General features: G+C 39.9%; 1 protein-coding gene across 1 annotated transcript in view; it reads left to right on the top strand.

The window, feature by feature from the left end:
* The window catches only part of OSTM1 (osteoclastogenesis associated transmembrane protein 1), a 39,884-nt gene extending 34,525 nt beyond the window's left edge, over positions 1-5,359 (top strand). The window contains exon 6 of the mRNA XM_081250570.1: positions 3,295-5,359. Coding sequence (XP_081106696.1) covers positions 3,295-3,350 — 56 coding nt within the window. The 3' untranslated portion in view covers positions 3,351-5,359. The remainder of the gene's footprint in view (positions 1-3,294) is intronic.
* The last annotated feature ends 13,058 nt before the right edge of the window (positions 5,360-18,417 follow it).

Below are 18,417 nucleotides of genomic sequence, written 5' to 3'. Positions count from 1 at the left end.
TTTTTTCTCTCAAATATTATTCCTAGTCTAGGAACCTATGATATAAAAATTCTTTCCCCTGTAAATTTCTTTCTGGCATTTCTTCATGATTTATCTAACTTCACTTCTAATATATCTAACTTAAAAAAAAAACAGATTGCTTGTAGATCAGTTTACATTGAATTTGTAATGTCACCTCAAAAAGCTAGCTACTAGCGAAAGAGAGGCATGGACATATATACACTACCAAACGTAAGGTAGATAGATAGTGGGAAGCAGCCACAGAGCACAGGGAGATCAGCTCGGTGCTTTGTGACCGCCTGGAGGGGTGGGATGGGGAGGGTGGGAGGGAGGGAGATGCATGAGGGAAGGGATGTGGGAACAGATGTATATGTATGACTGATTCACTTTGTTATAAAGCAGAAACTAATTAAAAAATTTTAAAAAAAAAAAGCTAGCTACTAGAGGAGAGAATCTTTATCATGGGTGTATTTAGTAAAGTATTTTGAAGATTGCCAGCATTCTGTAAATATGTAATAACTCGGGCCTAAAAGTGCTTCTTTAGGGTAATAACAAAACATTGCAGGGACCTCACCATTGAGAAAATTTATTTTTCAGGGCTTGGTGTACTTTTAAAGTTTAGCATCTTATTTGCTTTGCAAATCTATTTAACTCTACAGAAGATATATAGTACTTCTGATCAGTGTTTTTGTTTGATTGTTTTCACAATAAAAGTCATTACCATCCATCTGCTTGTATAAGCCACAAATCTTTTTGTCATTTAATTTCTTTTAATATCTTTCAATTTCTTAACTTTTTCTTTTCTTTTCTTTCCCCATTCCCTTATTCCCTCCCCTACCCCTTTTCAATTCATCAGCAAGTACTGCCAGCTCTATTTCCAAAAATATATCTTAACTTATCTTTTCTCTGTCCCCACTGGTAATACCTTAGCCCAGGCCATCACCGTCTCTTACCAGCACTAAGGCAGAGGTCCCTTAACTGGTATCCCTACTTCTACTTCTTGACCCACTACAATCCATTGTCCGTATAGTGGCTAGAGTAAATTTTTAAACACAAATTTTACCACGTGCTCCTCTCCCATTTGAGACCCTTCCCGTGTACCCATCGCACCTAGAATAAAATACAGACTTATTCCAAGGTCTGCTCTCCAAGCTGCATGTGACCTGGTCCCCATCTGCCTTCCTAAACTCCTGTGTCTACCCCTCTCCTTTCTCATGATGCTGTATGTAGGCAGTCTGGCCTTCTTTCTGCTCCTCTCAAACACCAAGCTCATTCACACTGCCCTCTTTCAGAGGTTCTTGTATTTTTCCCTCCCTGCTTTCCTTGACTGGCTCCTTGTCATCCAGGTCTTAGGTCAAAGGTTACTGACACAAAGACCCCCCCAACCTAAGAATACACCCTTTTTAAAATTCTTCTGTATCATCTTTCTTTAATAGCATTTAATCACTATTTAGTCTATTTAAATTAACTTTTCCACTTATTTTCTACCTCATTTGTTTGTCTACCCTGACTCAACTGTAAGTTCCATCAGAAAAAGGATTTTGTTTATGTTGCTCACCACTATATCACCAGCATCTAGAAAGTACCTGGCCCATGGTAGATACTCAAAAATATTTGTTGAATAAAAGAACATTGTACTTAATGTTAGCAAGTCCTAGAGTGAGTTCCTTAAAATACTAGTCCTGTGAAATTCCTTTTCATGAGCTTCGTAATGTACCTGAATATAAATTAAGACTTCTGAGATTACATCCCCCAAACTTGACAATAGGACCTTTGCATAATACCTATTAATGTTTCATAAAAGCATTGTTTACAAATTAAATGATGAACTTAAGGAAATGCTAGTGTAAGCAAATAGTTCTTGTGCTGATACCTCATGGAAATCTTAACTGACTTTTCTTTATGCTACCATTTTATATGCTTCCATTCATCAAGTCCTATGGTAGGAATTAGGGATTTAAAAAGAAACAAAGCACAATAGATGCCCTCAAAGAACATACCGACCATAATCCAATCATTACAACAAATGTAGTAGAAGTGCATACAGTGTGGTTGGACCACCGAGGCATAGAAGACAAACTCTGCATTTGGGGTGTTGGAATTCACCATTAGAAGATCCCTGGAGTAGAATTTTGGAGGATGTAGGGATTTATCAGATAGAGAAATAAGGAAGCAAGGAAGTTGTAGTCATATGTACTCACTGGTATTGCTACCTGGTTAGTTTAATGAATTTGGTAATTAGAAACTAGATTACTTTTAATAGTTTTAAACAACATTAAAAAAAAAAAACCTTTTGATTAGTTTGCTTCCCAAATCCACTGAAGGCTTAAGAAGTAGACTTTTATTTTAGGATGTTTTTTAGTTTAAGTTGCTTTTTAAGTTTAGGCTGAAGCAATACACTGGTCCAGGAAGCCATGTTGTCATCTTCTACTTAGAGTTGTCAGGGGAGACCCTGATAGAAACTAGAACAGTGGTTCTCATCCTTGGCCACATATCAGAATTGTCTGCAGAGCTTTCAAAACACAAAAACAAAAATTAAATGTCTGAATCCCATTGCAGACTTTCTAAATCATAACCGCTATTCTAGTGTTGAGAGCCTCTGAAGTAGAGAGATTCCTAGTTATCCAATGTAAGATACTTTCACTATGGCATGGTTGTTTTTAGTTTCCGGAACATGAGAAACATTCATGTTTAACTAAAGAACAAAAGATATTACCAAGCCAAATAGCCATGATTTTCTTTATTAACTCTAATGACTCAGTCCCTTTAGCATCATGATCAAAACTGATTGTACATATTTTATTAGCTGCTATATATGTTTGTGCACATGTGTGTAATATCCAACTCACTTTTCTTTGTAAGCCATTTGAATTTTTTTTTTTAAACATTACAGAGTTCTTTCACTGAATTCTTTTAAGAGAAATTTAGATTTGGATTTCTGGATTAGACTTTCAAATATATAATTTTATTATTATACTTTACAGCACTTCCATTTTTAAAGTAGAGTACTTTGATTTTTATTACATATTTAAGACTGTATTGTTCAGGATGATATAAATTATGTCTGTTTTATTTGGCACTGCTTCTAACAAAATCATGTGCAGCTTCTAGCAAAGTTATATCTTTTGAGGTTGGTAGAAAAAAATAGATTTAGGTTTAATTCTTATAAGATTGAATCTATTCAGATTCAAACATAGAATTAATAGATGAATACTATAGTCTACATAAAATAAAGAATAATTATGTTTAGAGAATTAAATTTAAGTTAAAATATAATACTTTTGATTTATTTAGCCAAACGTCTCAAGTCCAGTACCAGCTTTGCAAACATTCAAGAAAATTCACACTGAAACCTACAGAATGGAGAATTGACATCATATCCCATGGATGAATGATGGAAGACATAGCTTGGTCCAAAAGAAGATAAACCGTGATTTGACAAGTCAAGTTCTTAAGAAATGCAAGGACTTCAGATTTATTTTTAAATAAGAATTTTCAATTTTTCTTTCCTGTTCCACCCCCTTTTTAAGGGTTTGGGTATTTTTAATTTACAGGCATAGCAATGTTGTCTATTTTAAAGTGTATTTGTTATAATAACAAAAGATGCAAGAACAATCTTGTTTTATTTTGTAGGCATATTGTTACTATTTGAGACTTCCAGTATCTCCTTAGTTAACATAGTATCTCTAGTAGCAAAGTTTTTGAGAACTAACATTTAAAAATTAATCAGTTATAGCAAAGACTTTGAAAAATATTTACTTGCCGAAAAGTAGCAAGTCCAAAGATTAAGTTTCTCACCATTGCAGTATTATTGTCACATATATTTAATATGTCATATATTACAAATAATATGTAATTCAATCTCTGGTTTCCTTAAAGTCATTTTTGAAACCACTAGTTATAAACCTCCCCCAAAATTTTTAGAGATGGAAAGGCACATTACATTTATCTTTGTAAAAAGATTTATGGTAACTGGTTTCTTACTTGACTTTTATAAATAGTGTTTTACACCTTATTTTTGCCTTTATTTCATAAGTAATTTGAAATCACTGGACTGCTTTATTATATTCAGGGCAAGATGGATTCTTTTTATACCAGGGATTTGCATTGTGAATTATATTATTTGGCAATTTATAATTTATTACCACTTTAAATCAAATGTAACATTGTCACAATGTATTTAAATTATGATTTTTTAATAGGGATTTTCTCTTGGGATATATGGGGAGTTTTGGAGGGGAAAAAAAGGAAGAGTAAAAAAAGCTTAAGATTCAGAAAATAGACAGGGACCTGAGGGGATGCTTACTATAAGAGTATTGAATGGCTCGTACTGGGGGGCATGAGTCAGAAAGAGAATCTGATACAGAAAGTAGTAGTTCAGTTAAGATGATGCATATTTGTTTTCTAAATTATTTAAATCAGATAAAAGTGATATATGATTGAAATGAAGTCAGATAGTTCACACTCGAAAACAAATTCCTTTTTGGAATGTTTATATCAACCTTTCAAAAAAAGCTTCATTTCAGAATTGTTCACATTTTTTTCCCTCAGGTTTTTAGCATTAGGTGTTTCACTTGTTAATTCCTTCTAGCTGTCTTGGTGGAAATAGGCTTTCTTTTCTTTCTTGCCTTCTTTCTTTCTTTAATATAAAGCCTACTTTATATAGAAAAACAGTTTGCTTAATTGGTACAAGAATCTGAATCCTTTTATACACTGTAAAATGCTCTTATAGAGAGACAAGAAAGTGTTTTTATTTTTTTTAATGTTTACCATATATACAGAGTGAAAGAGAAGCCTCATCCTTGGATATGCAACATATCCAAAAGCTGTTACAGTTTTTCTAGTCTGCCGTGATCCATTTAAAATGTGCTGGGGTTTATTCTGCTGTTACTGTTCATGCTGCTGATGCTAATAGCACTATCTTGATTTGAAGCATATGGTTGAGGGCCATTGAAACAATCTTTCATTAATGCAGATAAAATCAGTTTACATGTACAAAGTTACAAAATGGCATATTTGATTCTGTAAGAAGTGACTCTTTGAGCACCTTTTAATATCATGTATTTCTAAAAACCATTGCTTTTGGATATAGTTGCTAATAAGCACTTTACAAAAGAAAAGGCAGCCTTTAATATTTTTCTGGTTGAGTCATTGCTCTTTAGAAGTAGCATCAGCAATAGATTTCAAAAATAAGCATTAAGCACTACAGTAAAGTGTATAAATATTTCATTTGTAAGATTGTATTGAAAAGTTCTTTGCATAGTTCTGAATTCTTAGATTCACAGCATATGTGTGTGCACCGGAACATCTTTAGTTTTTTGGCACTTTGAAATAAACAAAGTAGCTTAAGGAAATTAAAGTGCTATATTTTATTTTTATTATTTATTTATTTATTGGCTGCATTGGGTCTTCGTTGCTGCACGCAGGCTTTCTCTAGTTGCGGCGAGTGGAGACTACTCTTCGTTGAGGTGCGCAGGCTTCTCATTGCGGTGGCTTCTCTTTGTTTCAGAGCATGGGCTCTAGGCACGTGGGCTTCAGTTGTTGTGGCACGTGGGCTCTAGAGTGCAGGCTCAGTAGTTGTGGCGCATGGGCTTAGTTGCTCTGCGGCATGTGGGATCTTCCTGGACCAGGGCTCGAACCCGTGTCCCCTGCATTGGCAGGTGGATTCTTAACCACTGCACCACCAGGGAAGTCCATATGCTGTGTTCTTACAATAAAATAAGCTACAGAAAAGAAATGTTATTAAGAAAATCATAAGGAAGAAAAATATGTTTACAGTACTGTACTGTATTTATCGATACTATAAGTTTATGTCATCTGTTTACAAGATGAATTGTCTGTCAGTACCTACATCAATATTGTCTTATATGATGCAAAATACTGTAGATGTTATACGTATTACTAACACTAGACATCAAAAATGAAGAGATAACATGAAAAAGAAATTCAGTTTATTTACAGGTATAATAATTCATGCATTGATAATGAAGAAGCAGCTATATGATTGCTTTATGGTAGCCTAGGATAATCAATACAATTGCTTCATGATAGCCTAGCCTGCTCACTAATGAATGAATTGTTATAAAATTTTTATGGCATGCATTATTGCAGTCATATTCATGATACAGTATTGGAAACGTAATTATGTATTTTTAAAAAACACTTCCCTGTGATGATAGGCTGATACACCGTTTCTCCAATTATGAAAGAGAGAGGCATCCTGTACAGTTATGTAATTCTTTGAAAGCAAAGTTATAAAACAGTAAGGAAACTAATATCATTAATGTTATGTTAAATACCACTCACCTTGTGCCTATGTAGGGATAGGCCGTCCACTTCAATACAAGTCTTCCACATGATGTTCTACACATATATTTTTGTATATATGTTGAAAAAAAATCTGTGTATGAGTAGACACGCACATTTCAAAGACATGTTATTCAAGGGTGAACTGTACTTTAAAGAAATCACTGTTGCCTTCTGGCTTGCAAATTTTCCGATGACAGGCCTGCTGTGATTCTTATATTTGTTCTTCTCTGTGTAACATTTTTATTTTCTGACTGCCTTCAAGATTTCCTCTTAACTTTCCATTTTCAACAGTTTTACTGTGATGTGTCTTGGTATGTTTATCTTTGTATTTATTCTGCTTGGGATTCTCTGAGCCTCTTGGATTTTTTGGCTGTATACCATTAATTTTAGAAAATTCTCATCCATTATACCATCGAATATTCTTGTGTCCTGTTCTCTCTCTCTCTTCTCCTTCTGGGACTCCAGTTCGATTTATGTTGGACCATTGATATTGTCCCACAGCTCTGTTGGATGCACTCTTGTGTTTTCTTCACTCTCTTTTTCTTTCATGTTTCAGTGTGCATCATTTCTATCGACCTACTTCAGGTTCACTGATTCTCTCTTGTGCTCTGTCCAGTCTACCAATAAGCCTGTCACAGTAATTCGTTGCCTCTTGGTGTGTGTTTACCCCCAGGGCTTCCTTCCATTTAACTCGTTGTATAGTTTCTGTCTCTCTGCTGAAATCCTCTGTTTTCGTGTGCTGTCCACTCATTCCACTAGACCCCTTAGCATGTTAATCACAGTTATTTCAGATGCCTGTTGGATAGTGTCAATAGCTAGGTCATCTCTGGATTTAGTTCTGTTAACTACTTTATCTCTTGACAGTGGATCATTGTCATTTTTTTCTCTTGCTTTTTAATGTGTCATAAGTTTTGATTGAATGTCAGACATTGCATGTAAAGGAACCGTAGAAACGGAGGTAAATAGTATTTATACCTACAGTGGGCACACCTCTCCTTCTCTTGGGCCATTAGTGTGAGGGTACCAAGTAACTCTCAGTAGTAGTTGATCTGGGCTTGGGTTTTATTGTTGATATGGTAACCTTGAATATACCACAGCTTTAAAATTCATCCAGTGGTGAACTGCTGCTACTTTGTGTTTAGTGAGTGGCCTAGAATGCCAGGGAGTTTCTCTCAGTGTCCCTGCTTCACCCTCTTGCTTTCAGCAGACTGCACAACTGTACTACAAGTGGAATCTCTACAAGTCCTGCCCCTCCCTTAGCTCTAGGGATCTGTTGCTTGTTTCTTTGAGCAAGTTTTGTGGTTGGGGCAGGCGGTGTTTGCCCCCCTAGCCTCAGTCTCATGCAGGCCCTGGGCTCTTGAGCTTTATAGGTGCACCTCCTTCTCCTCATGGCAGTCAGACTCTGCATTGTAATGGGGGTGGGGGACGGTTCTTAAATGAAAGTAAGTTTCCTGTCCCTCTCTCACTGGCAGCAGACCTAATGCTTTGCATTAGGGCAGGATCCTGGTCACAGGTGGGTTTCCTACCCCCCTCCAGCATCTGATGCTTTTTCCTTCAACTCCTTCTCTACCACAGCCTTTTCCTGGAACCAGGGAACAGGAAGGTTTTGTACCACTCCACTAGTGGCAAATGGCTCTTTCTTTTTATAAAAGAACATGGGTTTCATGCCTTTACCCCAGTGGCAGATGGTTGTATCTGCATGCCTGTGTCACCAAAGGGTGGCTCTTTCAGTTTTCCTGATCTGCCCCCCATTTTTCTTGTGAACACCCAGTGGAGGCCTGTGGAAAAGAGCTGGCAAGTGAGGGCAGACCCTTCTTGTATCTGTGGCTCCTGGAGATTCTAAGCTGTCACACTGGCCCATACTTTGTCTTTCAGCATTTGTTAAGATTTCGGGTTTTCTCCTCTTACTGTTTTGGCGGCTACTCTTCTTTCTGTACTCTGCCCAAAGAAAGCTAGTTTGTAGGAGCAGAGCTTCTTGTGTTTCTAGATCCTAAGTGGGACTGGAACTCATTGATTGCTTCTTTGTTGTCAAGTTTTTTCTTGACAGCAAATTGCTGTGCAATTTGTTTAATGGGTAAAGAGATGAAACAAAAGAAGCAGGCTTGATAATGATGGAAAACATAAATAGGAACTAAATCCCAAACCAAAAAATATAGTAGCTGAAATTAACTCAGTGGAAGGGTTTTATAACCAATAAGACATGGTTGAAGAGATGATTAAGAATAAATTAGAAGAGTATCTCCAGAAGGAAACCTGGAGAGAAAAAACTTTGTAAATACAAACGGGGGTGGGGTGGGTAAGAGATATAGGGGATATTGTGAGAAGATGTAATATAAGTGTATTTAGAGTCCCTGAAGCAAAGGAGAGAGAAAAATGGAACAGAAACAATTTTTGAAAAGATAATAGCTGAGAATATTCCCAAACTGGTGAAAAACATTGTCACAGTTTAAGAAGCGCAAAAAGGATTTAAAACAAACCCAGAAACCTAGTCACATTCATAGTAAATGAAAACCAAGGAGAAAATCATACATACATACAGTTAGAGAAAAAAGACATTACCTTCATGAGAGCAATAATTAAAATTATTGTTAGTTTCTCAAGAGAAATAATGAAAGCGGGAAGGTAAACGGAGTATTTTCAAAGTGCTGAAAGAAAGTAACTGACAATCTAGAATTCTATGCCCAGCAAAAATGTGTTCTTCAAAATTGAAAGGGGAATAAGGCATATCTGGGCATAAAGTCTGAGAGAATTATCACAAACAAGGCCTGCATTAAAGGGAATACTAAAGATCGTTCTTCAGGCAGAAATATAATGAACTTAGGTGGAAACCCAAAGACACAGAAGGATAAAATAGATAAATAAATCTGAATAATTATTGACTGTATACAACAATAATGCCCTGTGGGATTAACATATATATAATGAAAACACATAACAATGGCATAAAAAAATCAAAAGAGGATTCTTGGAGTTAAAATGTTTTAAGGTCGTTGTATTATGTGGAAAGAAGGTTATTTCTTTAGGCTGTTTCTGTAAGTAAAATTGATTGTCAAGTGGGTACTGGTAAAGAACTTTTTTGTTTTTAAATTGGATTGAAGGTGCATTCTGACTCAGATCCAATTCCACTCCTTTCATGACATCTTTTATGATTTTCTTCTGCTCTTGACTCTTCATATTTAAGGAAGCAGCTTGTCATAAAGGAAAAAATGAGGCCTTTAGAATTAGACCTGGGTTTAAACTCCTGCTTTTTCCCTTCCTTGGACAGGCAATTTACTTCCCCTTCCTTGGACAAATAGGAGGTAATAATACTGGCCTCACAAGATTATTGTGCAAATTATTATTATTTTTTTTTATTTTTTTATTTTTTTGGTGGTACGCGGGCCTCTCACTGCTGTGGCCTCTCCCGTTGCGGAGCACAGGCTCCGGACGCGCAGGCTCAGCGGCCATGGCTCACGGGCCCAGCCGCTCCGCGGCATGTGGGATCTTCCCAGACCGGGGCACGAACCCGTGTCCCCTGCATCGGCAGGCGGACTCTCAACCACTGCGCCACCAGGGAAGCCCTATTGTGCAAATTAAATGAGATTAGGTATATGAAGAGCCTACAGTGCAGTGCCCAGTATCTAGTACTTCATACTGCTCAATTGCACTATGCAATTTGGCACTTGATTAGACACCCTCTCACATTGTTTCCTAGGTTCCTTATGTTTGGGATTATTATCCCGCCTCTCCTGACTAGATTGTAATTCTTTCCAGTTCAGGGACTATATCTCTTTTTCCTCTTGTACCTGTAGTTCAGTGAAGGGTTTTTGGAGTCAGGGTAACACTTGTTTGAAGAAAGCACATGTAAACAAGATAAAATACATTCCTGAACTACACACTGTTTTGTAGCAGGTCCACACAGAAAGATGTTTGAGACCTTGAAGAAAAGTCCTTCAGCTGCCCTTGAAAAGCATAAATGGTGAAAACATAACTATTTAATGAAAAGAGAGAAGTGCTATCTTACCATTCAGGAACCCTCCAGTTTAAGCACTGAAGATTCCAGGCTAGAGCCAGTATCGAGTGTCATGGATTGCTGCCCTTAAAAGTAGCATCTTAAGTTGCATATAATACCTTTTCTGGGCAAGAGTCCCATCTGCTTAATCTCTGCTAAATGAGTGTATATTAGATCTGACTCTTGAAAAATACCAAGTTAAATCGGACAGTTAAAATAAAATCAACATGATAACCATAGCTGGTTTAATTTATCTTTCCTTTCAGTAATCCCACACATTACCTACTTATTTGCTGTAATGAACATGCCATTCAGCTAAAATAAGATTAACTGCTTAAACTGCAGCATTACAGGCAGAGAACGTTAATGCCACTTTGTGTTTCATTGTAAGGTTCAGCAGTTAAGCAATATGGTGTTGTCATTTCTTCCTTTGTAATCAAGATGGTTTCACTTAGGATTAGTGCTCCCCAGCCGATTCTCCTGACGGAACATTTGAAGCAGTAAGTACATTTATATGTCTAGGTTATAGCCTGGCAGCAATAACAATCTTCAGAATCAAACCTGTTGGCCTCATCAGCACTCAAATTACACTGCTCTTTGTGAAGCCCCCCTCTGCTCTAACGGTGATGAAAATCTCGCCTGCCATGCAGACTGTGGAAGGGAAGTTGGAAGGGGACTTGACTATGCATCTGGAAAATAGCACTGTGACTCAGGTGGAATCAGAGTCCAGAAAATTAACCCAAGTTTTCCCCAAGTGAATGCACATTTGTCTGTTCTCTGCATCAAGGTCAAATCCCACTTCAATGGATCTTTCTAGACTGTTTGAGCCCCACTCATCTCTTTTCTTTGGACTCTAATTGCAATTATAGTTCTCCCTACATTACTTAAGACTGATTATTTAGTGATTTATATGATTCATATCATTGTTCTATATATGGGCTAAGACTGTCTCTTCAGTTAGACTGCAAGGTCTCAGAAGTCAGGGACTAACGTCTATATGGTCCTGAACCCAAAAGAAGGGCCCAGTAATTGCTCCTTGACTGAAGGAAATAACCTCTGTGTGATGTGACCCATTATGACTCTGCCTGGATAGTCTGGAGAGGGGACCATTAGCCTCAGCTGAGCCTGCAAGGAGCCCCATCCTCATCATGCCTTCTCTTCCGTGGAGCATATTCCATTTTTGTGGTTCGTCAAAGAGAGTCAGTATGGTGACCAACAGATTTTTTCATCCATTCACTGATTTATTCATTCAATAAAGATTTATTAAGCACCTGCTGTGTGCTAAGTCTTACTTGTCAGCACTCTAAGAACTGAGAAACTTCTTGCTGGCTATTTTAGCTGAAATGGGGGAAATGGTTTAAAAGAGCTAGAAGAAAACTCCTTTCTTCTCAGACACTACCCTTCCACCCCAACTTTTTTTTTTTTTTTTTTTTTTTTTGCGGTACGCGGGCCTCTCACTGTTGTGGCCTCTCCCGTTGCGGAGCACAGGCTCCGGACGCGCCGGCTCAGTGGCCATGGCTCACGGGCCTAGCCGCTCCGCGGCATGTGGGATCTTCCCGGATCGGGGCACAAACCCGTGTCCCCTGCACCGGCAGGCGGACTCTCAACCACTACGCCACCAGAGAAGCCCAACAACCCCAACTTTTGAGCAGGAGCACACTTCTGTAGAGCTTTCTTTCCCCGTGTTTATTCATCACTTCTTCCCATTCTCATCTCTCCTCCTCCTTAAATTGCTGTGATGGATAGGAGTGCTCCTCCCCTGCCTCCCTGGCTGTGACAATAGCAGGCAATTGAATTTTCCTGTGTGAAACTGGTTTGCTCAGGTCTCTGCTGGGCAGGCTGCGCTTGCTATGTTGGATGAGTTCCAGCATGCTCCTCTGTATAGGATCTAATATGGATCAGGATTTCTCAGTGGGCAGGAAGAGGGTGGGGAGGGAAGAAGGCAATTAGGTGGGTTCTGCCCTCTCTGCCCAGGGCGTCTGATGAATTCCTTAATGAATTATAAACAAGGAGCTCAGTCTTGGATATACCTCTACCCCCAGTCTAATAATTGTTGACCAAGTTTTGACCCTTCCAGGGAAAAGCCAGAGCCTCAATTGCCTGGGATGATCTGAGGCTGGTTTGGGGGTATTGGAACAGCTGCCTTCTGAGCTAGACCTCTTGGGAAACCTGAGGTCATGCTCTTGACAGCAGTGAATCCAATAGTGATGCACCCTACTCCCTTGCGTCCTTCATTTTCCTGCTAGAAATAAGAATATACTAGAAGGATCGGCTATTAGAGCCAAGATGGACCTTAATCACCTCTATTCCAGGCCTCCTTATTTTTCAGGTGTAGAAATTACAACTAGTCAAAGTGGTCCACCCAAGCAGATAGAGCCGTAATGGCAGAGCCAGGGCTGTGACCCAGGTCCCCTGACTCCCAGGCTGGAGCGCTGATACTCGGTGTCATCTCTCACTATTCCCTTCTCCATCACTCTGTTCCCATACCTCCTTTTACTGCCTCTCTATCTATTCCTTCTCTCTTGACTGACTCACTGTTTTTCTTCTTACAATTTCAAAAGCAAAAACTACCAGTGTAAGAAGGAAGACAGCAAAAATGAGCAAAACTGACTTCCTCAACATTCTCCTATAACACTTTTGATTTGTCCATAGTATGCTAACGAATATTTCTTAGATACCAACCTGCTTAAGCATTCATCTCGCTGAATTTACTGTGGACTCATAGAAGTTTATTAAGTGTATCTCTAATAGAAAGAGCATGTTGTTTAACTTTTTTTTACTTTTTTTTTTTTTAGTTCAGACTTGTACAAGTGACAGAAATCCACTCAGACTAGCTTAAGCATTAAAGGAGATTTATTGGATTACCTAACTGGGAAGTCCAGAAATTGATCTAGCCTCGGGTTTGACTGGACTGAGGAACTGCAGGGAGGTTGCCACCTGTGCCCTCTACCCATTTGTCTATATTGTCTTCATTCTTTCCTACTGCAGACAGGTGTTCTTCATGTAGTGAAAAAAAATATGGCTGCCGGCAGTCCCCATTGACATACTTCCAAAAAGCAAGACCCCTTCTCCTCCAGCTCCAACCTGGTCTCAGAAAAGGGCTCTAATTGGCCCAGACTGGGGCACATGCCCTCCCCTGGACCAATCACTGTGCCCAGGAGAATGAGGTGCTATGATTGGCTGGACCATCTCTGGTTGGGGAGCTAAGGTCCTGCATGTCGTGTGGCAGGCTGTCTCCACGTCTCAGATATGAAATGTATTCTGTAATTCCAGTTACAGTCAATGCTATATTTATCCAGATTTGTGCTCTGACTGCTTGGTATGTTTGGGCAGTGGCAACAGTCTAAGACAAAGTCTACTGATTGCTCATGTTTGGAAACCAGGCTCTGAGCAGAGTTCAAGGTGGGGCAGAATGAGACGGTACAGCTTTCTGGTTTGTTTTTGTTGTTTTTTCTGGCCTCACCACAGCAGCATGCAGGATCTTAGTTCCTCAACCAGGAATCAAACCCGTGGCCCCTGCAGTTGAAGCGTGGAGTCTTAACCACTGGACCACCAGGGAAATCCCTCTGGTTTTCTTTGAGTTTCACACCATACCTCTTCTGAGAAGCTGAAAACCACTATAAAATGCCCTCTTCTACTGTCAAGATGGCACCGGTTTTTAAAAAAAAAATCTCCTTGCCTTCTTTTCCTATTGACTGTGGTGAGGAAGGAGAGCGGTAGAGAGGAAGACGTCTTTACAGAAGTTGCTTGTTGCCCCCAGTGGTTGCTCTTCATTTCTTCCATAGCTACAGAAGTTTGCACTGGACGCCTGACTTCTCAGGATAAAGATGACATTTCCCAGCCTCCCTGAAGTGGGGGAGAGGAGCGGCATCCAACTGAGGTTAGTGGCCCACGGGCTCACAGCAGGGGTGTTGAATGGCAACTTCTAGGACGCTTGTTTTAAGAGAGAACTGGTGTAGGTGAGTTTCCACGTTCCTCCTTTACTCTCACACTACTACTACACTTCACTTCTAATGCCAGGTGTGTGGGGTTTGACACATCGATCAACTCTCTGGCACCGGCTGGGTGTCCTACAATCTAACTCCACTCTGACACGACCTGGAGGTAGCCTCAGATCCCACCCCCACTTCAGATGTCAATCACAAGTTTCAGCTTGTCACCTACACTTCTGACTGACTGGCTATAATTGGGATTCCCATGACACTCTCCTTGTGAATGGCTCAAAGAACTCAGGGAAACACAGTTACCAGTTTATTATATAATTAAGGATATGGTAGAGGATACGGATGAACAGCCAGATGAAGAGGAGAGGTCCAGAAGGGTCCTGAGTTCAGGAGCTTCTGTCTCTGTGGATTTGGGGTACATCGCCCTCCCCACACGTGGATGTGTTTACCAACCTGGAAATTCTTCAAACCCCCGATACTTTGGGGATTTTTATAAAGGCTTTGTATGATCAATTATTAACTCAATCATCAGCCCCTTTCCAGACCTTCCCGGAGGATAGGGGTGGGATTGAAGTTCCAAGCTTCTAATCATGGATTGGTCTTTCTGGTTACCAGCCCCCATCCTGAAGCTATTCAAGAGCCCACCAAGAGTTGCCTCATTAGAATAACAAAATTCCTATCATCCAAAATTCCAAGGGCTTTAGGAGCTCTGTGTCAGGAACTGGGGTCAAAGGCCAAATATCAGAACAAAAGATGCTCCTAGTGCCCTTATCACTTAGGAAATTACAAGGGTTTTAAGATCTCTGTGCCCAGACCTGGGAGGCAGTGACCAATATATATTTTCTATTATTTCGCAAGGCCCTTTATCTTTCTCCCCTTTCTCCATCCTGCTGCTTAGAAAGTGGCTGTGATGGCTGGAGCTCCATCTTGAAAGAAAAGGACAAGGGCCATGCATAGCAGAGTAACAAGCCTGAGTCCTTGACACCATGGAGCACCCTACCAACTCAGGCCTGCCCACTCAGATTTTATGTGAAGGAGGAATAAACTTCCATGTTGCTTAAGCTACTTTTTTTTTTTTTTTTGTACGCGGGCCTCTCACCTTTGTGGCCTCTCCTGCGGAGCACAGGCTCCGGACGCACAGGCTCAGTGGCCATGGCTCACGGGCCCAGCTGCTCCGCGGCATGTGGGATCCTCCCGGACCGGGGCACGAACCCGTGTCCCCTGCACCGGCAGGCGGACTCTCAACCACTGCGCCACCAGGGAAGCCCCTAGGCCAAGGCCTAGGCCAAGGCCAAGGCTTTTGAACTCCCTTCTTTCTCTGCTATTGGTCCTTAACCTTAAACCAGTGCAAATCCCTTGAGCATTCAACGTCCATATTGGTAAACTAATAATAATGTTTTATAATGTGTTTGGCTTTTAGTTTCACAAGTAAGAAACACTGAACAATTAATAGAGAGAAATTGCAGTATCACAGTTTGAAAATTGAAATATACTTAAATAGTAATAAGAAAGAAGCACTCCAACTTATCGACAGTCTTCTCTTTTTTTTTTTTTGCGGTACGCGGGCCTCTCACTGTTGTGGCCTCTCTCGTTGCGGAGCACAGGCTCCGGACGCGCAGGCTCAGTGGCCATGGCTCACGGGCCCAGCCGCTCCGCGGCATGTGGGATCTTCCCAGACCGGGGCACGAACCCATATCCCCTGCAACGGCAGGCGGACTCCCAACCACTGCGCCACTAGGGAAGCCCAGGCAGTCTTCTCTTTAAAGCGCTGTGCTAGGCTAAGTAATTTATAAACATTATCTCATTTAATCCTAACAACAATTTTATGTGCTAACTGAATTAAATACTGTTTTTAGCTCCATTTTCTGGATGAGATACCTAGAGATACTTAACTGACACTTGGAGAGAAGGATTAAGCATACCTAGAATCACACAGTTAATAACAGATCTGCAAGACCCCAACACCCATACTTCTAAGCAATACTCTGAAGTTGTGAAGAAATATATTCTACAAAAGCGAGATCTCTTTTAACAATTTCATGTTAAAATGAGCGCCAGTTGGTGTAACAGCCAGGTTCCCACAGGAAACAGAATTTATCCCAACAGGTAAGACTGTTAGTGCAATGGGGAGACTGTAATAAAGGGACTGCCTCCAGAGGTGTGGGCGGGGTTAAGGAAATGAACGAAGGATTTTGAGGCACCCAGAGTCTGGCACCCAGAATCTGGCACCAGCAGGAAGCCATTCATTCCCCTAGGGCTGAAGGGGAAGAAAAAGTGGTCTTGGAGCCTGGTGAGAGCTGGAGCTCCCTGAGGGGAGCCATAGGTGTGGAACATCACAGCTATCAACAGAGACACAGCTACTAAGGTGGGAGGGCAAAGAATAAAGCCTGACCGCTCTCTCCTCTTGCCCTCTCATCAGAAGGGGTCCGTCTCCTTGGGCACAGAGCAGGGCTGGGAAGGATGGAGAATGGGTCAGGAAGGCAAGCAGAGGAATTACAGCCAGCACCGTCCATCTCTGAGCTACAACAGCTCTGTAATCCAGCCATCATTCAGACTTTTCTAGAAAACAGACTCTTTGGGCAATTCTTTGAGGGAAAAATCCCACAGGACTGAGAGCAGCTCTCAGAGCTCAGGATCCACTCCCTTTCTTACCCTGCTTTGTAAGGATAACCCTGCTGCAGGGAATCTTCAGGGCAGCATAGGCAGTTCAGCCCTGCAATCCCAGGGTTCTCTTTTCCTCCATGTAGCCTCTCCAGCCATCCTTTAGGACAGTCTCAGCCTTTAGTGCTGTATTCCTTCATGCCACAGGAGGAGAGGCAGCTGTCAGAGTAAAGAAGTGAGTAGATGATGGTCAGACAAAAAGCTGCTTCAATGATTAAGACATATTTTTTACTTGGGCCCAGTCTAGTCATTTATTTTTGGAAAATCCATGGAGATTATATCCACAGGAACCAAAAATTAGTTTCCAACTGCAGTAGACACCTCTTAAATGGTAAGCAATGATGGGCCAAGGCCCGTACCACTATCAGTTGTGTTTACTTCATATTATTTATGAATTTTTTGTTAAAAGGAAGTAAGAGCGGTGCAGGGAATCTGTGAGAAAATATTTGGTGGGAAATGAAGGAGAAATAAATTGATAATCTATTGTCTTTTGACTTCTGAAAAAGGAAAAATTCTAAACTCTGTAGCTTCTCCTCAGAGGATATTTTACACCCATTAACTATGAAACAAAATTGGTATTGCGAAGAAAAGGAAAAGGTAATTTCTGACCACTTAAGCCTCTGGGAAGCATGAGTGAGAAAGTGACACTGCCAGACTACCGTACAATCTTGTTTCAATGAGAAAAAGTCTGAAAAAACTTCAGCAGCCTACACAGTCCAAATCAAGTCTTTTATAAGCAGATGTTGCCACTTTTGGGGCCACTAGAAAATCAAATCAAATCCTTGGGCAAATTATAAAATTGTACCCTTAGGAATTACAGAAATAATGAGTCACTCTACTTTTCAAATACTTGGTAATAAAACCACATTACATCTCTGTTTTTATGGTTGTTTTATTTTTAAAGTATTTTTTAAAGTTATATTTTGGTAAATCATTTTTCTAACTGTGTTCTTTCACAAAGCAGTTTTGTCATATTTTTCTGTTTGTCATGATCACTAAACGGCTATTATATTTATATAAAGTACTAATACCAGTTCTGGCTTCAATAGGCAAAAAAACAAAATTTAGGAGAAAAGAATATTTCTTTCTTGCTGAAAAATATATACTTCTGGTCTTTACATTTTCATTTGGGCTTTTCCATGCCACAAAAAAAGAAAATGAAGCCCTCTGAAAAGTGTTGACATACATGGGGAATTTCTTTTAGCAAAGAGTACTTAAGAGGAAGGTGGAATTACTCACTAAGTCAATATTTTCCCCCCAAAAAAGGCTCTGCAGAATTATAGTCTTCAGAGATGCCTCTCTCTCTCTCTCTCTCTCTCTCTCTCTCTCTCTCTCAGACTCACAATGTACATTAACATATTAAAGGCTCTGAGAATTACTGCAAGAAAGTAATCTGCTTAACATTTGTTTTACTCACCATTATTTTTCCTTCAACAAAACCCTATAATTCCCCATTGAAATTATTAAGAAAAGACAAAAAAATATACTTTGGGGAATGTGGCCTTGAACTGA

This window comes from Mesoplodon bidens, assembly GCF_964165515.1.
Source record: "Mesoplodon bidens genome assembly, chromosome: 12".
Lineage (NCBI taxonomy): Eukaryota > Metazoa > Chordata > Mammalia > Artiodactyla > Ziphiidae > Mesoplodon > Mesoplodon bidens.
The sequence above is the reverse complement of the archived record's forward strand: the minus strand, read 5'-3'. Positions and strand labels throughout refer to the sequence as shown.